Genomic DNA, 22229 nt, shown 5'->3' with positions numbered 1-22229 from the left:
CTCACCCGCTCTCCTTTCTCTCCCTTTGTAGTAAAGCTGTATGGGTCATAGCCACCATGAGCTGGTGAAGCCCTGGAGCTCTGGAAAGGAAAAGGAAAACAGAATATGATCAGGAAATTATTATCCACCAAAGGACAGCAAATAAACTCAAACCAGAGTGATCATGAAACACAGACTGGCAAGCTTGCCTTATGCAACAAAAGCAAGAAGCAGAGCTGACCATCCAGAAGACCTGTTCCTATCCTCACACTATTTAAAGTCCCTTGGAGGTCATACATTATTTATTTTGTCTTTGGTTTGCACCAAAATTGGGAGAACAGAATGAAGAACACAGAGTTGTATGAGGACAAAATGCAGTCAGGGGATGTTTTGATGCCTCAAGTAGTCTTGGCCCATGTCATCTACAGTTCAGGATCTTCTTTCTGTCTCAGTGACACTCTAAGTATTCTTGGTTACATATCTACAAGACTTCAGGATAGCATCAATGCAATTCTTCTTACCCACCACGGAAGAAACTGTAGAAATAAGTTTGGCAGAGATATAAAGACCCTAATTCAACCATCCATGGACAACATTCATCTCACCTCATTTTAGACTGCCACAGCATCAACTTCACTTCAGTGTAGACACCTGTCTATGAACTGAATCATGACCAGACTTGGCGGACCACACTGACCAAGCTACTAGAGAGGGGCTGTTCAGCCTGGAGAAGAGAAGGCTGCGTGGAGACCTCATAGCAGCCTTCCAGTATCTGAAGGGGGTCTATAGGGATGCTGGGGATGGACTCTTCATTAGGGACTGTAGTGATAGGACAAGGGGAAATGGGTTAAAACTTAAACAGGGGAAGTTTAGATTGGATATAAGGAGGAAATTCTTTCCTGTTAGGGTGGTGAGGCACTGGAATGGGTTGCTCAAGGAGGTTGTGAATGCTCCATCCCTGGCAGTGTTCAAGGCCAGGTTGGACGAGGCCTTGGGTGATATGGTTTAGAGCGAGGTGTCCCTGCCCATGGCAGGGGGGTTGGAACTTGATGATCTTAAGGTCCTTTCCAACCCTAACAATTCTATGATTCTATGATTCTATAAAGCTAACACAGACTGCTCAATCTTGTTAGCTACAAGCCACACCAGTCAACTCACTAGACCAGCACATGGGCTCTGGGTCTGTTCTACTGTTCTTCATGTCCTCTGGCTTTCTGCTTGATGGAAGGAGTGGGTAGATTTGCCTCCTCACATTTTATTTCTGAAGTCAGGAGCAGTGGCAGCTGCTTGGTCTTTTCAGTGGCTCCCATGGAGCCTAGAGCTATCTGAGATGCCACAGAACATCTGGGACATCTGCATGGGTAGATATGATGTGGGCTCTATGGAAGGCCTGCAGCTCATTGGTTTGCTGGGAAGGAGCACAGGAGGCTGCTGCATTTCCCATGCTGAAATGGTAGCTTCTAGGATGACCTTCCCAATCATGGACATGGTTTCCAAAGTTAAGGGTCTTGACACTGATATAACTCCACACCACACAGATATGAGAAGTGACCTGATCAGAGCAGTCATCAATGTTTCTTTAAATATAGTCCCCTAAGCAGACACCAATGAACTAATTCTCACCTTTAAACACCAAGGACCACAAGCCTTCTCTCCTCTTTGGATATGCTGTTCGGTTGATGATGGATCAGGGATGTGTGGCTCGCTCTCTGTGTCACCAAACGGTAACCGCTTGTCAGCTTCATGTCTGGCAACCTACAGCATGGAGGTTGGCTTAGATTAGTGATCCTGCAGGCTTTGCAACCAGACACCAAACAACAACCTTCAGCAGGTCTCAAGACATCTCTGTGCTTTTATATCACCAACCTTTTCATTGAAACAGCCATAAAATATCACTGTTGGAGATACTCTGCAGAAGAGCTCACATCCGTACCAATGACCCATCAACCATAGTTAGAAGAGGGCAATGAATTTATAACACACCCAAGTGCTCTGCAGTGGCTTTATTCAACAAAGCTTCCAAACCCATGGTCTGGCTTCCCCAATTCCACCCCCTTGATATCAAACTTTGTTCCTTATCTCTAGGGTTGGACAGTGAGGTCAGGATTGGACCTAGTGTCCTAAATCTGTTCTAACTTTGCTTTAAAACTTTGCCTGAGGAAGAAGATTGCCCTTTGTGTGCATGACCCACACCAAGAGATGGCTCATAGTCAAAGCTCTAAGAAGGATCTCACCTCCCCAGATGGTAGCTGGGTCCCTGAAGGCTGTGGGTCAGAACAAATGACTTCTATGAGCTCTCTGAGGATATGAGGTAGGTCATCAAATGTGCTGACATAGAACACATTTTGGAGGTTCTGCTGCAGCACGATGCTGTTGAGCTCAATGGGGTCAGCTCCTGAGACACCCACAGCAATGACGCGGATCCCTGAAACACATTGATCACCCAATTGAAGCAAAAGTGTTTGAGGTCAGAGTTTACAAACCCTTCATCACCATTTTCCTGTTAATATCCTCTGCTGGGATCAGTTACTCCTATAACATGAGAACAGACCTGAAGCAGCATGTGTGAGCTATAGCAAAAGAAAAGAGACACAAGCTAGGAGCAGAAAGAAGCAAAGATAAAGGAGTGAAGAGAGCCAGAACACACACATCACACAGTGTACCACCTTGCACCCCTTGGAAATCCATGGAGAACCAAGGACTCAGGGAAATGCAACAGGGAAACTCTTACCCAAAGCATGGGCTACTCTGGCTGGTGGCAACACATCATCCTGGGATTGCCCATCAGTCACGAGCACCATCATGTGAGGGAAATCTGGTCTCATCCCTCTGGAGGATTGAAATAGCTCCTTCAGCATGTAGCTTATACCACGACCTGAGCAAACATAAAAAGGATTAGAGGCAGCATTACCCAGGAATTTGCAGTCTGACCGGTTTCACCCCTGCTTTTTCTGACCTGTTCTTGTATTTGGATCAGCCTCATTTTTCTGTGTTCCTGACCAGTACTACTGAGCCAGGAGGAGGTATTTAAGCCTTCAGTTAACACACACTGATGCCTCAAAGCTTCCCTTTATGCTGACTGATGGGAAGACATTATTTGGGCCATTTAGAAATGGTAAGGTTAAAACAAGCTACTTTCAACTTAGTATTACTGCTCATGTACCTTCAGGGATCCAGGTAAACCCTATTGTCCCTCTGGGAATAAGCAGTTGGAAAGTCCTGCCTGTCTCTGAGCTTTTGAACTACATAAACCAAAAGTGTCTGGATTTCTGATACCCTGAGCTAATGAAGAGCTGTTCCACTTGTCAACACATGGGAACAAAGGATATTAGGTGATGAAAATAGGACAGGGCACATAGTTTTGTTGCTTGGGTTATACAAGGCAATAACAGACTTTGCTGATGAAAATGTGCATACAGTGAGCAATAAAGATGCTCCAGCATCAGCTCTCCTCACCTAATGTCTATGGGGTTTATCTCCAAGCCAGGTATAAAAACCTCCTTCAAGTGCAGGCAAGGTTATAAAATTATGAAGGGGAACCCAGCAGTAAAACTGGTATGTAGATATAGGACATCAGGCTACTTGGAAAGACCAACCCTAGCAATCAAACTACATTCAATTCTCCGTCCTCAAACTTTAAAGAACTTTGGGCCATAACTTTCTAACCAAGTAAATGGGTTCAAAACACTCAAATGCTTTCCCTGGCTTTCAGACTCTGTCTTGGGGCTAGAAGGTCAACCCCATGTCTGCAGCTCAGCCATACCCACCCGTTCTTGTGTTGCCTCCAGTATAGTGCAGCCCCTTGATGGCTTTCAGGGCACTGTTGCGGTCATGGTGCTGGTTGAAGTAGAAGGCTGCCCTGGGCTCCTCACTGTATTGAGCAACAGCAACCTGCCAAAGAGAAGGGGGTTAAAAACATGGAGGGCTCAGGCACACAACAAATGTGCCATCACTCAGTAAACTGCCTTGAGTTAGATGATATGTGGAGACCTCAGAGCAGCCTTCCAGTATCTGAAGGGGGCCTATAGGGATGCTGGGGAGGGACTCTTCATTAGGGACTGTAGTGAGAGGACAAGGGGTAATGGGTTAAAACTTAAACAGGGGAAGTTTAGATTGGATATAAGGAGGAAATTCTTTCCTGTTAGGGTGGTGAGGCACTGGAATGGGTTGCCCAGGGAGGTTGTGAATGCTCCATCCCTGGCAGTGTTCAAGGCCAGGTTGGACGAGGCCTTGGGTGATATGGTTTAGAGCGAGGTGTCCCTGCCTATGGCAGGGGGGTTGGAACTTGCTGATCTTAAGGTCCTTTCCAACCCTAACTATTCTATGATACATTAATTAGATAGCTAATACTAGTTAGATGATAACTAGTTGTGGTGCAAAAAGAACAGAGACAAGAGATTGTGTTTCTTCCAGACTGAAACCAGGAACAAAAATGTCTGTCAGGTTGGCAGGCACACAGGGCACAATCCATATGCTTAAGGGTAGGTAAGATACTCTTTCTGACTCTCCAGGGCATCAGAGATTCCTGCACAGGCTGGTGGATACAGAATACAACTGGCAGAAGACTGGCACACTTCAGGCTGCTCATGGCTGGCTGGGAGAATCTCCTGCTGCAGTACCTCCTATAGCAGCACCATCACAGAATCACAGAATCCCAAAAACCCAAAAACACCCAACCCCCCCAAAAAACCAAACACACACAAACCCACCCAACACCTCCTGAATGAAACCCTTGCTGGCTTCCTTTTGCAGTCAACAGAGATCTACTCATCTCATATTATAGGACCTAAATTGTTTTCATCTCCCCAGAATTCTCTGATAAGCTGGGGCAACTGCATCATGTACCTAAAGCTTCAAAGCTGCTTGCAAAGCAAGTGCAAGAAGTTCCCATCTCCTGATCAACTGAAAGGGGGCTATGTAGGTCTCTTTATTTGAAAAGCTAGTTCAAATATTACATTAATTAAGCACAAATGACCCCAAATAAATGATCTACTGGGTCTTCCCATTGGCTTTGCTGTCATTTGCTGTAGGCTTCATTTGTCCTTGGGGTGTTTCACAGCACAGCCTGGGGATCTCATCCTCTGCTTGTCTAGAGGAGGCATCTGCTGGTATGTGCCTTGTCTCCCATCTGGGCCCCAGCTTGGGTCTCTAACCATCAGCAGTGTGGATGTGGGCACAAATGGGGCACTAAAGGGGTACATGCTCCTAACACATCCCTGGACTCCATAACCTAGACACCATTTCAGTGGATCTGGAATTTGTTTTATTCCTGTTGAATTTCTGGTCTTGGAAAAATAACCAAGAAATGGAAATAGATCCAAATGAGTAAGCTGACATTTAGGAGACTTCTGTTCGTGTCTTTGTTGGACAAATACACGTCTTTAGGCAGAGCACTTAGTCCTTCTGATAAACAACATGTAAGCAAACAGACTGCTCTCATAGCAAGGGTGAGCAAATGGTGAACACTTGGAAGGAAAACACCTTCAGGAAAGAGAAGAACAAAATCTTGCCTGTGTCCCTTCAGGCCCAATCTTAGGGAAATAGGATATGATCCGGAAGAGAAAATCCTTCACTTTATTGAAATTGCTTTGGCCAATGCTCGAGGATTCATCCACCAGGAACCCAATGTCTGCTTTGAACTTGCCACAGACTGCAAAGGGAAGAGAGGATCTCTGTAAACTGGGGGTTCCTAAAGCAGAAGCATGCTTCTTTATGTTCAGAGCAACAAAACAAACCCAATACCTCTTGTGATGCCCAGAGCGGGTGAATGAGCAGGCAGCACCTTCCCCCGCATAGTTCTAAGAGCTTCATTCCATTTTATAGGCTTTGTGTCTTCCCTTTGCCTGATACTGTCCCCTCTCACTACTCAATGAATAAAGGCTACTTTTGCTTCTGAGATCAGAGAAGACCATTGTCCCTGGTGGTTTTTGGCCTACTGCTACATCATTATCATATCACGCACAGATACACACTCACTTGGCCCAGGGACAGTCGTCAGCAGTGAAGACACTGCAGTGGTTGATAGTGGGGTCTCTGGGGTTAGTGGTAGATTTGTGGTGGTGGCCAGTGGAAGAGGAGTGGTCCCCACATTGCTGGGAGATATGGATGTAGATATCATCATATCCAATTCACTTGGAGTGATAGGTGCAGGTGACCCTATGTGAGGTCCCGCTGTAAGAGACAAACAGAAGAGGTGTTTTTAAACCTCTTTTAGTTATGTTTTAAACCTCTTTTAGTCATGATGCCACAATCTACCAAAAGTCATAATGGCAAAGAAGCCAAGAAATTAGCCTCAATAGCATTTACCTAGATAAAACCGCTACACAAGTCTCCAGCCTTCATACCTGTTTGCCCAAGGAGAGTTGTTTCTGGTCCCTTGGCATCTCCAAAGACTGCTCTTATAGAAAACAAATACATCTCCTTGGCACTCAGCCCCATCACTCGATACGAGCTAGAAGCTGCTGGTAACAGTTCCTGGGAAACATCAGAAGCTGTGAAAAAGGGAAAAGAAACCATGCATTGACTGGGAGCCAGAGAAACTCAAAATAACTCCCATTTCTGCAGCATCCATCTTCCAATAACATCAACTTGGACAAACGGGAGCTTGGGTATAAGTTGGGTCCTTGGCTTCAGAGCGGAGGCTCTTGGTAAGACATGTTTGCAAACTGCAATGGTCAGGTCCTAAACCAGATGAAATAAGCTTGTTTGCATGCAAAAAGGGAATTTTCGAGTACATGAACAGGAAAAGAAAATTGGAATTTGTACAAGTATTTAGAGAGGGCATTTGCTTTAAGTGGTGCCTGAGGCTGAGCTCTGTGATAGACCAATGGTTGCAGTGGTTGGCATGGTTAGAAACAGGCTTTTTTGTTGATGAATGGGAAGTTTGATGAAAAGTTGAATCAAACTTACTTGAGAAATACAATGGATGGTTTGGATTTAAAATAATGATAGGAAAAAATCTGCAAAAAATGTCATAATCATGTTTTGACATTTTAGAAGTGTCTTATTTTGGAAATACTGAACGAAGAGTTTTGGCACTGTTCAAAGTGGAACTTACACCTTTTCTTTCTGAAACAATATTTTCCCTTCAAAAATATGAAAAAGCTCAATTCCTATGGAAAGAAATTACTCAGCATAAATGATTATTCCATTTTCATTAAATGTTCTCAATTACTCCCCAGAATTTTGGAAGGGAGATTTTGCTCCTTCTTCGAGTTTGACTCAAACCATTCTACTTCTCTCCCTTTGGGTAGTTAAAATAGTAACTGGTTTAAGATGCCTTTTTCCTTGCCCAAAGAAATATGATGTGTGAAACACAAGCTGACAGCACTGGTGAAGCACAGATCTACAGGAGTCTACCACCCACTCTAGACTACCAAACAGGCAAGTTCAGCTACTTCTCCTTTTGCAGCTACACCACTGAGCAGCGCTAAACCCCTTTGATTCACATAATAGGGATTTCACATAAAATCCCAGACTGGTTTGTGTTGGAAGGGAGCTTAAAGCTCATCCAGTTCCAACCCCTGCCACAGGCAGAGACACCTCCCACTAGAGCAGCTTGCTCCAAGCCCCTGTGTCCAACCTGGCCTTGAACACTGCCAGGGATGGGGCAGCCACAGCTTCTCTGGGCACCCTGTGCCAGCGCCTCAGCACCCTCACAGGGAAGAGCTTCTGCCTAAGAGCTCATCTCAGTCTCCCCTCGGGCAGGTTCAAGCCATTCCCCTTGGCCTGTCCCTACAGGCCCTTGTCCCAAGCCCCTCTCCAGCTTTCCTGCAGCCCCTTTAGGCACTGGAGCTGCTCTAAGGTCTCCCCTTCAGGAGCCTTCTCTTCTCCAGGCTGAACCAGCCCAGCTCAAAGTGTCATAGGAGAGGAAGGCTAGCTCCGGATGGAGCCCTACTGACATACATGTGGTTGGGTCCTGTTTAACACTGGACAGAGGAAGTCTCCAACTGGGACAACCTCAAGCTGTGTAGAAGGGGACCCAATCTTTTATAGGTCAGGCTGGCTAGAATCAGCCAGCAGGGAAGAGAGCATTATATGAGCTGAAAAGGGGGGGGGGGGGGGGGGCAAGGAACACGGGTAATGAATGAGCAGTCATTTAGGAAAAAATCAAGTTGTGGACAAGAAAATTAATCAAGACACCAAGAGACCCAAAAGAAAGGAATTCTTAATTGCCTTTATGCACTAATGTTGGCAGCTTGGGTAATTAAACAAGAGAAACTGGAATTACCCACTTATAAATCTGATCTCTTTGGTACTATTGAAATGTGGTGGCAAGATTCAACTGATTGGAATGTGAAATCAATAGTTATAAACCTATTTCAGAGGGATTGATCCAGTGAGGGCACAGGGGGACTGTCAGACATGGTGTTATCCACTTCTGAGCCCCTGACAACGCTGAAACCAATGATTTTTGGATACTTAGGGGTCGATACTTTAAAAGCATGGCACAGGAGGGGAACAGTTGCATTAGATCACTTAAATCACCCTCGAGAACTGAATGTTCACTTCCTTAATCACTTACCCATAATATGTAGAGCAACAAACTGATGCTACCACAAGAGACTTCATCCTGAGTGACATATGCTGCAAGTCTTAAGCTGCCAATACCAAAATGTCCTTGGAATTACAATAAGAATGAAAGCTGAAGACCTGGTAACTCAAAAAGCACTGCAGGGAGCACAGGGGAATTGTGTCAGGTTTCCTTTTCTTTATTGACTTGGGAAGATGAAGGGATCCCTAGCAAAAAGTCAGTGGCTGAAGCAGCAATGGCAGGGAAGTTGCTATATTCAAAGAGATTTAAGCCCATTCCAGGAAAGAAATGATACAGCTGGTGCTTGAAAAGGACAAACCCTCTAAGGGCAAACCAATGGGAAAAAGATATACTGGACGTCATGAGCAATGATTAAGGAAGTTTTGAAAGCTCTTTACCATAGAGAAAAGCTTTTAAACAGAGCATTAAGGTTCTATGGATGACAAATCCCAACTTTTTGGTTCACTGCAACTATCCTTGATGGACAGGTAGTTACCCTAGAAGAAGAGATACTGATAATGCCCACCAGCAGAGCTTTCCTAAGTTGAATCACAAGGTGGTTTGGGTTGGAAGGGACCTTAAAGCTCATCCAATTCCAACCCCCTGCCACGGGCAGGGGCATCTTCCACTAGAGCAGTAATTTTCATGTCTCCTTTTTCTTCTACAGAGGATTTTGCAATGGCCAAATGGATCATCTTGTGAGCCTCCTCAATGGGCCAGCATCTATTTCTCCCCTTCTTTTTAAGCCAAGTGAAGAAGCTGAGATGAAGGGACATAATGTATGTAAGGCTTCAAGGCCAACTCTCTGTTCTGCTAAACAAAGTCCAGATGGGTCCAAAAGAAGGAACGGTATTGGTGCCAACAGTGACAGCATCATCTATCCCAGGTCAAACTGGGTAGCAGGGAGACACAAGTCATGAGGCTTGAAGGTAGCAGCAGCCACTTAAGGGTAGTGGTGGAAAGAAGTTTTCTAGCTAGTACCTGCCACTTGCATCTTCTGCAGCATCAGCTGGCTCCAAGACCAGGTACAGACCAGAGGGCAAGCCAGATACACCCATGCTCCATCCTCAAATCCCCCTGGGTCATAGGGAAGCTCACACAAGAGGGGACCAAATTCCAAGCCACCCTTCTTCCCCTCACCAAAGCCACATTACCTGAGGACAAGCGCCACATTAACATGTACATGGATGCTCCAGGAACAGCCCTCCAAGTCAGCACAATGCTGGTCTCTGCAGCCTCCTGCACTGTGAACTCAGTCACTTTGGGTAAATCCACTGTTGGAAGAGAAAGAAACAAAGCTTAGGGTGGGTAGAAGCTACCACTGAAAGCTTGGTTGAGCCAGAAAGGAACCGATGCATCCTTTGGGAGATGCAAATCCTGACCCCACTGAAATCAAAGGAAAAAGTCCAGATAGAAGTAATGAACATGAAGCAAATCTTTGCTACACTTGTTCACAGCTCCAGTTGCTGGTGAATCACTGATGATATATCTACCCTAGGGTACAAAGATGTGTGTGCCAGGAAACACATCTTAGCCTGAAAACAGCTCTGGAGATCTTCTTCCTCCTAAAACACCGTGTTTCTGGTATGAGGAAGAACCCTGCAGCACTTCAGGGTTTTCCAGAAAGCTGGGTCAAATCAGATCTCGAACTGGTGGGAACTGGTGGGGTTTTAGCAAGTAACCGTTGGCAGATCTTTGTTCGGGTGTTTCTCTAAACTGACTGTGACATTTGAACTGTTGGGATGGAAATTGAGATCTTGCCTGCTCATGTGTGCCAAATGTTAATGCTCCTTGATGCCACAGCACTGGATCTACTCCCCTGACCCTCTCCACCATCTCATCTGCAGCATCAACCAGGTTGCATAATGCCATAGCATCATAATTGATGTTTGCCTTTTTCTACTGGAAATGGTCAAGATATCATGACTAAAGAGATAATTCCAAGACAATGGGTCACAAAAATAACATCTCGTGGTGGTTTTTGACAGGGGAAGACAGGCAAAGTCCCATGGTTTCGCAGTAATAAGAAGAAAGGACCAATGCATGTTTTCTAGCATGCTCCTAGTGGGACCTGAGAAGTAATAAGGTGTCTATCAGTCAATATTGCTCTTTTCCACCCTCACCTCCCATTATAGCCCCTAGGAAGAGACAGCCCCATGGAGATGTGTGAGAGGTGCTCTTGTCCCCATCCAGCGGTCCCATACTCACAGGTTTTGGCTGTGAGGAGCGTGGGGCTTCCCTCCTTTCCCCTGATCACTGCAGACATGCAGATGGTGTAGGTGGTGCTCTCCTTCAGTCTGGGGATCGTGAAGGAGTTTGTCTCTGCTGCAACCAGCTGGGAGGTTTCCAAGCCACCTAAGAGGAGACGTTCCAAAACCCCACACAGTGTACATAGAAAGGACCAGGTAATTCCTATTAACAATCATTGTTACAGCAGCTTATCATACAGAGTTTATGGGACTTGGCCATGGAGGAGTGTCTGAGCTCATTTTGCATATGGGGAAACTGAGGCACAGGGAGGTAAGAGATAGGGTCACAAAGGCATCCATCACATGAGCTGTTGGAAGGGATCCGCTTCTTTGGCTTCCCAAATCCCAACTATGCCTATGTCCAATGGATGTCATTGTTAGTGACTAAAACCTGGTTCAGTGACAGGGCTGCTCCCTGTCACACTATGGTTCTTATGTGCCCTGATAATCTGTGGGAAAAAGAACGAGCTCATCTAAGTTCCTATTTTTGGGGTTCCTTGTGCTCTGTCCTTATAACACACTTGACAGAGAGACCAGGTTGCTTACCATTGAATGGCACCCAGGATATCTTATAGTGAGTTACTCCAGGAAGCCTCTTCCAAGACAGCTTCAAACTATTTATGCTAGTGTCAGTAATCCTCAGATCCTGGATGGTCCGGATGGGGTTGGAGTCTCCAGAAGATGCTGGAAAAACGATCTAGGGTAAGATGTTTGAAGTAACACTTCAAGTTACACAACACAAGGTTCATGGCCCTGAAGAAAGATTTGGGTTTTTATGCAACACCTACTTTCTGGTTTGGGTTGGAAAACACCTTAAGATCATCCAGTTCCAAGCCTGTGCCATGGGCAGGGAGACCTTCCACTACAGCAGATTGCTCCAAGCCCCATCCTACCTGGCCTTGAACACTGCCAAGGATGGAGCCTGCTTAACATGCCAGAAGGATGTGTCCACTCCCACTCATGGGAAGAGCCATAGATTACTGCTACCAGCTACAAGGGCTGCTCATATCACTCCACCATCAACGTGCAATGCACAAGACCATAAATTCAACCTTTACATCACAGCACAAAGAGGTTTGCTCCACCAGGACATACCTGTGCGGTGAGTCAGGGTCACCTCTGGTCCCTCAGCCTTGCTGAAGACAGCCCGAACACTGACTTTATACAGGGTGTTGGGCAGCAAGTGGTTGATCCGATAAGACAACACATTACTGCCCAAGTATTGAGTCTTGGCAACCTGGTTTTCTGTAAGAGAAAAGGGATGTTTCAGAGCTTGTAGCTCTGCAGTGAGGCTGGTGGCATCCCCTCCAAAAGAAGTAGAATCAAAGAATCATAGAATCAGCTGGGTTGGAAAAGGCCCTTAGGATCATCAAGTCCAAGCATTGCCCAGCACTGCCAAGGCCACCACTGCCCCATGGCACTGAGGCCTCGTCTCCACGCTGTGTGAACACTTGCAGGGACGGTGACTGCAGCCCTGCCCTGGGCAGCCTGTTCCAATGCCTGAGCACCCTCTGGGGCAGGAATTGTTCCTCAGCTCCATCTAAACCTGCCCTGGTGCAGCTTGAGGCCGGTTCCTCTTGTCCCATCCCTTGTTCCTTGGGAGCAGAGCCCAGCCCCTCCTGGCTCCATCCTCCTGTCAGGCAGTTGGAGGCAGCCATCAGGTCCCCCCTGAGCCTTCTCTTCTCCACACTGAACCCCCCAGGTCCCTCAGCTGCTCCCCAATATCTCCCTTGTAGTGAGAACAGCCATTCCTTGCTGTATTACTGCTTCAGAAACTTGGGGGTTATCTTCATGAATAGAAGAACATGAATACAAGGAAAGAAGATGCCATCACCAGTGGGTGCAGCCTGAGGCCCATGTTTCTCAATAGTGAGATCACTTTCTTACCCCAGGCAGTAGATGAGGAGTTTGGAAAGGTGTCTACCATGGCCATAGACACATGCAACCTTTCTGCTCACCCCTTCTCTGCTCACCTTTGCCTGTCCCAACAGGGCTCCAGGTGACTTTGAATTTGGTGGCCGCTGCTGTGGCACTCCAGGCTATAGACAGGCTTGTGCTGGTGTAGGACATCACCTTGAAATTGGACACGTAGCCAAGAGGAGCTGCAAGGTGAGGACAGCATTAGACAGTGCCCTGACTATTGTGCAATGGGGGCTCCTCACTGGCAGTATAATGAGGCCAAAATGATATAAAAGAGTTAAAAGGGGTATCTTTGCTTGTCCTCAGTGTCTCATCATCACACCCTGCTTGAAGCTTGGGCCATAAATGTACACCCTACCTCCCTCGGCATCAAGGAGCACATTCTGTTCTAGATACAGATGGGAACACCTCTGAAAGCCCAGGACAGGCAGTACAGTGATCCAGGGAGATGTGAGATCCAAATCCCAGTGCCCTCACACTGTCTGCAGGGTGAAACATCTGTCCAGAGCTCCCATGGGTGCTGAACATCAGAGTTTGCCTGTGCTCTTCTTCAGAAAGGCCAGCCCCTTATCTCCATAGCGTATTCCAGGGTTACTAAACACGAGAGGAAGAACTTAGAATGGTTTGTGTTTGAAGTGACCTTAAGATCATCCAGCTCCAACCCCTGCCATGGGCAGGGACCCCTTCCACTGGAGCAGCTTGCTCCAAGCCCCTGTGTCCAACCTGGCCTTGAACACTGCCAGGGATGGGGCAGCCACAGCTTCTCTGGGCACCCTGTGCCAGCGCCTCAGCACCCTCACAGGGAAGAGCTTCTGCCTAAGAGCTCAGCTCAGTCTCCCCTCGGGCAGGTTCAAGCCATTCCCCTTGGCCTGTCCCTACAGGCCCTTGTCCCAAGCCCCTCTCCAGCTTTCCTGCAGCCCCTTTAGGCACTGGAAGATGATGGGAGTGGCACACAGGAAGCACAGTGTAAGACCTTTGTAGGGATACCAAGGTTGAACCAGAGATGGAAGAGTTGTTGTGTGCTGTACTAGCTACTTGAAGGTCCTGCCCACACTCACATGTCCTGGTTGAAGTCGTGATCCCTGGTCCCTCCACTGAGCCAAAAAGCACATAGAGAGAAATCACATACTCGGTGTCATGGGCCAGGTTGCGGAGCGTGTGGGCTGTGGTTGACTTGTTGAGGGCCAGCTGGTGAGGACGGTCTTTGCCAAAGAACTCTTTGGAAGAGAGGAAATGCAATAGGAATGGGTGAAGACTGAAGAGGCTGGAGAGCATCTCTGTTGCACACTGGGAAAGACACCATGCTTTCCCTGGCAATCCATCTCCAGCTCAGCTGAACCTCAGTTGAAGGACACCACCCATGTGTGCACTGGGGAAGATTTTTCCTATGGCTATTTATGTGTGAATTTGAATGACTAAAGGATCAAAACCAGCTCATAGGAACCGAAGGAACCAAACCAGCTACCACATCCAGGGCCCACATTAACATGGGCATGTGCTCTGCCTGTCCCCACCATCTGCACGCATCGCAAAGCTCCTGTGGTAGATGATCTCCTCCCCCTGTTCCCTGAGGGCCACGCAAGGTGGTGTAAGACTCTGTGTTGGGCCAGGATCAAGATGAATGTAGCTTCTGCAGGCACCCTGCCTCTGGTCAAGTCCATTCTGGTTTCAGTTCATAGCCTGAAGCTGTGGAAGAGGCTGCTCAGAGCAATTATGAGCTGCATCTGCACCCCTTTATCCACCACCTCTGAGGTTCCCAGTGCCTCATCTCTCATGCTACGGAAGGAGACAGAGGTGATGCAGGCTGGAGGAGAGCTGGATCTTACCTGGTGTAGGACCCCAAGCCACTCGGTACCCTGTGGCCCCAGCAACCGAGTCCCAGGAAACCAGAGCACTGTTGATGGATATCTCACTCACTTTCAGCATCTGGACTGTGCTTGATGCCACTGCAAGAGAGCAGAGTTGCCCAGTTGCATCAAGGTCCCAACAGCATCGAAGTGGCCCCCCAAAATCATAATGACCCAGAATGCCTTCTGCACCAGATGACAGGCAGGGTGGTGACACCAAATGACGCCAGCCCCGTCCGTGTCTACTTGGGCTGTTACTCACCTGTCATTGCTTTACTGCTCACCACTGGTCCCTCGACATCCCCAAAGATGGGGTTGATGGTGATGGTGTACTCTGTGCCAGGCTGCAGCCCCTGGATCATGTAGTAGTTGTAGGTGCTGCTGAGGTTCACATCCTGGATGCTGCCCTCTGCAAAGGGAAATGATATCTGGGTTCCTTTGGGTCACCCTATTGGGTCTCCCTGTCTGGGAGGGCAATGGGCAATCATGCAAACAACCACTTGAGAACTACACCATGTGTGAGACTCAATAGCATTTCATCCTCCCAGTTTCATGTGTGCCAGCAAGGTCCTCAAGCCAAAGATGGTAAGGAAGGGCAGCCCTTAGGGACACTGTTTAGTGGTGGCCTTGGCAGTGCTGGGGTACCAGCTGACTTGATGATCTTAAAGGTCTTTTCCAACCCAGTTGATTCTATGATTCCAAGCTCTTGGAAGAAGAGCTAATGGACAAGCAGGTAGAGATAACCCACAGCCACTTGGGCAGACCTCTGTGATCACCAACAGATCAAGGCCACTCAGGGCTTTGCAGGTCAAAGAAGATAAACCAGGTAGCAGCACACAAATGGCCACACATGGGTCTGTGAGCAGTCCTGTAAGAGGGCCCACACCCCCCCAGCCCTGGGTCACTCAATCCTGGAGTCATTTTGCCTTCCCTGCAGGACACTGGAGGCAACTCATGCCCAAAAAGACATTTTCTCATTCGGTATCATAGAATCCCAGAATCCCAGACTGGTTTGGGGTGGAAGGGACCTTAAAGCTCATCCAGTTCCAACCCCTGCCACGGGCAGGGACCCCTTCCACTGGAGCAGCTTGCTCCAAGCCCCTGTGTCCAACCTGGCCTTGAACACTGCCAGGGATGGGGCAGCCACAGCTTCTCTGGGCACCCTGTGCCAGCGCCTCAGCACCCTCACAGGGAAGAGCTTCTGCCTTATCTCCAACCTGAACTTCCCCTGTTTCACTTTGAACCCATCACCCCTTGTCCTATCACTCCAGTCCCTGATGAAGAGCCCCTCTCCAGCATCCTTGTAGCCCCCTGCAGACACCAGAAGCTGCTCTGAGGTCTCCGTACAGCTTCTCTTCTCCAGGTTGTCTTCACATGGGAGATGCTCTAGCATACGATATATCCTTACGGACTTGGAACTGCTCAGCTAAACCTCTCAGCATGGAAAGAAAACAGTTAAAACCTAATCCCTTGTGATCACACCCTGTTTCAGACGGGCAGAGATGTGAAGGAGCAGATGGGGTTTTGGGGAGAAGCTGCCATTTGCAGTTTGGTCACTGGAGGGTGCCATGTCCCCATCTTCTGCTCCATCAGCACCCTGAGCCCCATCCCCCTTCTCCCATCCCAGCATCAGCCGTTTATGCTCATCCGTTCTCTGTTAAAAGCGAGAGAAGAAAGATCAACCCCCTCCAGTGCTTGGGATGGCTGTGGAGGGATGGGCAGAAAGTGCCTGGATCCCAATACCACTGCATCCTAACACATAGGCCCAGGATGGGATGGAGCAGGGGAGGAGGACCCCAAAGTGCCCAGCAGTCAGGGTGGGATGCTCCTTGGGGTTTTGCCACCCCTGGATTTGTGGTGAAGTGCTACCAGGTTAAAGAGCTGCTCAGAAAGAGCAAACACGGGGTGATGTGCTCTTGTTGCTTCATCTGAGGATGTCCCACACTGTCCCCTCAAGAAGGGATGTCCCTATTGCAAAGACATGGCAGGAAGAGCATGTGTGCTCCATTTCTAGCTGGGGTACTGAACAAGGACTGGAGTTTGAGGTAGGATATGGTTTTACTGGAGAGACAGAATCACCGAGTGGTTTGGGTTGGAAAGGACCTTAAAGCCCATTCAGTTCCAACCCCCTGCCATGGGCAGGGACACCCCCTCCTAGTCCAGGTTGCTCAAGGCCCTGTCATATTCATATAATGAATAGTGATATTCATTACAAAGCAATAAAAGCAGTTTTATATCTTCTTTGTAAACATTTTTCCCTTCTGATGTCCTCTGGAGCTGTTCTCCAGCTAATCCTCCCTCCCCTTGTGGGAGATGTCTCCTTATTTCATAACCAGAGGAGCTGAGCCAGAGGGGTTTGTGCTGTTTATTCAAAGCCTGTGATGGAGCCCAGGTGTCCTGACATCCCATCCCCTCTTTGAACCACAGAAACATCCATCTCCCAAGGCCAAAACATGCCATCTAACTCCTGCTCCCCCACACCAGCAGTGGAAACATGTTTGGGTTCGGGGCACGGGAGAAGCTCCAGCTGCAGAGGCAGATCTGCCTTCAAACAGCAATGTTTGCCTGAGAATAAGGATGAATTATGGGATGCTGGGGGATGAAGCCAGGTCTTTATGCTGCAGAGAGAAAAGCAACAAGCACGGGCACTCTAGTCTATAATATGTAGTACCTGTCCCTCCAAACAGGGGAGTAACCCATATGCTCAGGGGCTGTGTAATGTGCTGCTCTGCATAGAGCACTTCACAAGCTTCAATCCAGCTGTTAACCCTTTCCAACACTACTCAGGTCCAGTAAATCCAGCACTAATCCCACGTTTAAAAGGCTGGATACCCATTAGGCTGCCTTAATGCAGAGCCAGAGCAGGTATCTTAGCATCCATGGCAGAGTTCATCATCCACATCCATGACACAGCTCTTGGTTTCAAGCTGCTGATTTATCCCCACGTACAGACAACAGCTTTTGTGTTCACCTCTGGGCCCCTCACTACAGGACAGACATTGAGGTGCAGGAGCAGGGCCAGAGAAGGGCAATGGAGCTGGTGCAGGGCCTGGAGCACAAGTGTGATGGGGAAGGGCTGAGGGACCTGGCGGATTCAGTGTGGAGAAGAGAAGGCTCAGGGGGGACCTGATCGCTCCCTACAACTGCCTGACAGGAGGATGGAGTGAGGGCTGGAACCCTTCTGCCCCTGCAAGTGTTCACACACCGTGTAGACAAGGCCCTCAGTGCCATGGGTTAATGGTGGCCTTGGCAGTGCTGGGATAAGGTTGGACTGGATTTGCTTAAAGGTCTTTTCCAACCTGGTTGATTCCACAATTCTAACTCCCTCATTCATGGCTCCCCAAAAACCTGTTTCCCTCCAGCTTCTTAACTATGTGGCTGGACAAAGAATGTGTTGGTACATCCAGTGCCTTGGGGACCTCACAGCTCCCATTTCTCCATCCCCCTGCTCACTGATGCATGCACCCCATCCCTGTGTCTTTACCTGCTGATGTCCAAGTGAGCCTGTATCCTGTTGCTCCCCGGACAGGGCTCCACCTTGCCTGGAGAGCATTGGTGGTTTCATTCTGCAGCAAGATGCTTCTCACAGGCAGGAGCTTCACTGGAAGGAGGACAAGGAACAAACTTGTCAGTGGAGTTGTGAGCAAGCAAAGCTCTTGAAGATCTCCCACCTTTCCTCCCAAGAGCACGATGGGGTTTGAAGGTGCCCCAGTCCATGCATGTGAAGGTTAGAGTTAGGGATCAGTTGAACGCTGCCCCTTTGATGCACACGTAGCAGCAGCACTCACCAACAGTAAGGTGCTCATCAACAACAAAGGGGTGTTCACAGCACCCAGGGCATGAAAGGACCAACCACAGCCTCGAACCACTTACATGTTCTCCCCACAGCAGCCACAGGCTGGCTTGGCCCCTGGGGATACACTGCATAGATGCTGATGCTGTATTCTCTATCCTCCTGCAAGTTATCCAGCACATGGGAAGAGACATCACCCCGCAGGACCTGCTCGGAGGTCATCCCTGGTCTGTTGGCTGCAAAGTCAAGGAGAAAAGTGATGGTGAAGCCTTCCCGCTGCCTGTCTACATCCCATAGTTATGAAAAGTGTGCATAGGAGTGCATGGTTGAAGTCCCCCAACCTATGTGATGCTAAGATTTATGTCTGCAGCTGTATCCAAACATATATGAAAGCTGTGTTTCAGCCCTCCAGATCACACAGAGGTAAGTGTGGACCATATGAAAGGCTTGAACTCACTCCTATCCACACTAAAGCAGGCACTTGAGCATGAAAAACATCCATGGTCTGGATGTGACAGTGCAAACGGGTACAAGGCATCCTCAGCATCATCCCTACCTTGGCGTTCAACAGGAAGTCCTTCAATGAACTCTGCCCTGTTTTGGAGGAACCACACTGTCTGGAAGAGGCTAACCTGAACTAAAGAGCTTTGTGGTCCATTGTGGCACCTTTCGTGTCCTTGGGTCACTGCTCCTTTTAAAGCAAACTCCAAGAGGAAAGAATCCAACCTGAACTCACCTTTGGAGATGTAGATCTTGTAGCCCTCCAGTTTGCCCAGTGGAGGTGTCCAAGCCACCTTCAAGCTGTAAAGTCCTTCTTCTATCACACGGAAATTAGTGACCGGAGGCACAGGGGCTTTGGGGTACAAAAACATGGCAGAAATGGATGTGACAGTGCTGGGATAAAGCACCATGGCAAAGAGCCTTGGGAAATGTTTTGTCTTCAAGGGCAGGGAGACACAAAGCTGAGTAGCACCGATTCTCCATGCGGTCTCCTTAAAAGCCACCATTCACCCTCTACCAAACCCTTGTCCACTTGAGAAGTGAGATGAACCCCCCCCTAAAGCACAATGCTTCCTCTTTGAATGGTGTTTGGAACTGAATTATCTACCCACTTCCTCCTAAGCAGAGAAAACTCTGCAGTGGTTTCATGCAGACTGAGCAAGGACACATGAATCAAACACTGCTTGCACCTATGGATGCCACTCTTATAATGAGGAACCCATTGTGGTCCAGCCAGCCATGGCAGACAGATTTATAGCTTCTGCCTCTGGCTTCATGTTGGGGATAATAAGAGAAGAGATCAAGTGACTTTATTTCCACCCATAAAGACATTAAATCTTATTCCTGGCAAGTCCACATGAGTCAACCCCATTCAGAAGCTTTATTTACTCATCCTGTTGGAGATTGTCCCTCAAGAAGACAAACAGCTTAAGACATTGCAGGAGGTGGGGAAGAAACAAAAGACAAGGGAAAAAGGGAATAATTCTTTCCAAAACCCCTCTGGCAAAGCAGATTTGATGCTTCATCCAAACCAGGGAGTGGAATCAGCCACCCCTTAAACTCTTAAACCCTCTCAAATCAGTGCAAAGGCTTCTGGGACAAAACCTGCTCCATCCATCACATCTGACTCAGTGTTTTACACTCCAGGGTTTGGCCAAAGATGAATTTGCTCCTTTGCTTCCAAGAACCATGTCATTACAGCCAGCCATGTGACAGCGAAGGAAACTGGCATGGCAGATTAAAAGCCAGAAGAACCCTACATCGTTTTCATTGGTCCAGACATCACTGCTTGGAGCATTTCCTAAAGGCCATGTTCATACCACGTTGGTGTTTAACTTGAATTAAATGAAGCCCTAAGAGCATGCATAGTGCCAACCCAAACCTTCTGGACTATCCACTTGTGAAACAAGATATTTAAATATACTTCTCTCCATATAAACTCATGTCTCTGTTTCTCAACTTATGGTCTTCAAAAGCTTTCTTATCCCAGGTACATGGGTGTTACATGAACTGAACCCCAGCCTGGATTCATTAAATCCTGATTTAATGAGAGGATGAGAGCTATCCAGCAGGCTGCACTCTCTGCTTTGAAGTGGGTTAACCACATGGGTTACTCTGCACCCACTCACAACCCTTCACCCCACACTATGGACACCTACACAAATGCTCCTCCTACCCCTTCCTACCCATCCATCCCTCACTCCTTGCATACATGGTTTTGGGAGGGAGTTTTCCTGTGCCCACAGACAAGGAACACATGGAGATGACTGCAGAAGAGACACTCACTTGTTTTCCCCTTGACAGCTGCTGATTCCCCAAGGGCATCTCCATAGACAGCCCTCACCTTGAAGACATACTTGGTGCTGGGTTTCAGATCAGTCACAAGCACGGTGCTTTTGTCACCATCCACCACAATCTGTCACACAGGGGACAAAGGACATCATTACACCTCCATAACCATGTTGGCAACAGGTTAGGAGCACAAGGCTTCACATATAGTGCAAGGTGAGTTCCACGACCATAAGCCTCTTAAAATGCACTAACTCAAAACACTGTAATTCTCAAAGGATATCCAGGTTCACAATGGACATAGGACTGACATAGGACATTGCCAACAGTGGGTTTCATAGGATAGCCCTGAAAAACTCCATAAAGACAAGGACATAAGGGTGAGGGTGGTCACAATCCCCTTGAAGATCATGGAGGAAAAACAACCACTTTTGACAAAGAAAGTTTCTTTTAAGCTCACAGAGAGAGATTTCAACGTAACCTGAGGGTAAGAGAAGTGGAGACAGATCGACTGTGTTTTCACTATATTCTATGTGCTTCTGAAGCAGCCAGAGATGATTATTCTTGTTAAATCTTAATAATTAATAGAATAAATATTCTTAACCTTAATAATTGATGCTTTCATTTCTTTGTTCTATTATTAGGAATCAAAGCTCTTAGGCATACATCTATCCTTCAATCTTGCTCTCAAACTTTGGGCTGTGGCCAAGCTGAATACTGAAGTGAGCTGGCACACGCAGCAGCATCCCTCACACAAGGCCATGACAAACCCCAAACCAAAACCCGTGGATATCTTACCAAGATGAGCAACTTTGGCTGTAAGAGGAACAGGGCATGCCGGTAGGGAAGCTGGATGGGCTTATTTGAGAGGTGGTATCACAGGGGTAAGCAAAGCAGTGAGCCCCATTGACCTGTTCCTATCAATCCCAATGGCATTTGTGCCAGTTCATGCCATATCCTTCCTCCACCCCATCTTTTCCTGTTACTCCCAGAAACATCACCTCACCACAACAGCAATCAACACATCTGTAAATCCAGTGGTCTGTCTATAGACCTTCACTCCAAGCTTCAGGAATCCATGCCAATGCACTGGGTTGTGACTAAGGATGGCTGAGGAACATGATGCCATCTCCTAACCAGGCTTAGCCATCAGAAGAGGACTAAACCTGAACACTGAGACCTGTAACTGGTGCTTTGAAAAGTGGGAATGCAACTCTACCTGCTGCTGGTCCTCCAAAACTGGCTGTCCTGAAGGCATCAAGGGATGCAGATGGACATGGTACCCCATTACCCTCCCTGTAGCTGGCAACCAGGTGAGGCGCAGAGAGCTGTGGCTGTGCTCACTGACATGCAGATCTTGGGGACCAGTGATCTTCTCAGCTGTAAAAAGAGAGGAGAAAGGCCTTTGGTTTGGATTGTGATGGTACCAGTGTTGTACACGTGCAAGCTGGTCATGGATGGAGTCAACATGTTCAATGCAGAGAAAGCCTTGGGTATAGATGACACTCACTTAGGGATCTGTTTCCAGGCCAAAGACACACAACCAGGTTTTCTCTTGGCAAATTGCTTGGCAGCACAAGGAGGGAAAACAAAACTGGCTCTGGCTACATTCCTCCTGT

The 22229-nt window shown here is 47.8% G+C and overlaps 1 protein-coding gene across 1 annotated transcript in view; it reads right to left on the bottom strand.

Annotated features, from left to right (window-relative positions):
• Positions 1-22229, bottom strand: part of LOC133208732 (collagen alpha-1(VII) chain-like) — a 117171-nt gene that overhangs the window by 74736 nt on the left and 20206 nt on the right. Inside the window, exons 7-27 of the mRNA XM_061346820.1 lie at positions 21830-21990; positions 20608-20737; positions 19058-19174; positions 18402-18557; positions 18013-18129; positions 14791-14937; positions 14508-14627; positions 13740-13898; positions 12735-12863; positions 11857-12006; positions 11308-11445; positions 10721-10867; positions 9667-9786; positions 6324-6470; positions 5956-6150; positions 5490-5629; positions 3747-3870; positions 2711-2854; positions 2214-2404; positions 1603-1734; positions 6-80 (exon numbers count right to left, since the gene is read on the bottom strand). Coding sequence (XP_061202804.1) covers positions 6-80; positions 1603-1734; positions 2214-2404; positions 2711-2854; positions 3747-3870; positions 5490-5629; positions 5956-6150; positions 6324-6470; positions 9667-9786; positions 10721-10867; positions 11308-11445; positions 11857-12006; positions 12735-12863; positions 13740-13898; positions 14508-14627; positions 14791-14937; positions 18013-18129; positions 18402-18557; positions 19058-19174; positions 20608-20737; positions 21830-21990 — 2939 coding nt within the window. The remainder of the gene's footprint in view (positions 1-5; positions 81-1602; positions 1735-2213; positions 2405-2710; positions 2855-3746; positions 3871-5489; positions 5630-5955; positions 6151-6323; positions 6471-9666; positions 9787-10720; positions 10868-11307; positions 11446-11856; positions 12007-12734; positions 12864-13739; positions 13899-14507; positions 14628-14790; positions 14938-18012; positions 18130-18401; positions 18558-19057; positions 19175-20607; positions 20738-21829; positions 21991-22229) is intronic.

Source organism: Neopsephotus bourkii, unplaced genomic scaffold (assembly GCF_033783945.1).
Source record: "Neopsephotus bourkii isolate Nb327-2 ecotype Australia unplaced genomic scaffold, CSIRO-AGI_Nbou_v1 NB_281, whole genome shotgun sequence".
NCBI classification, from domain to species: domain Eukaryota; kingdom Metazoa; phylum Chordata; class Aves; order Psittaciformes; family Psittacidae; genus Neopsephotus; species Neopsephotus bourkii.
This window is presented reverse-complemented; position numbering and strand designations above follow the sequence as displayed.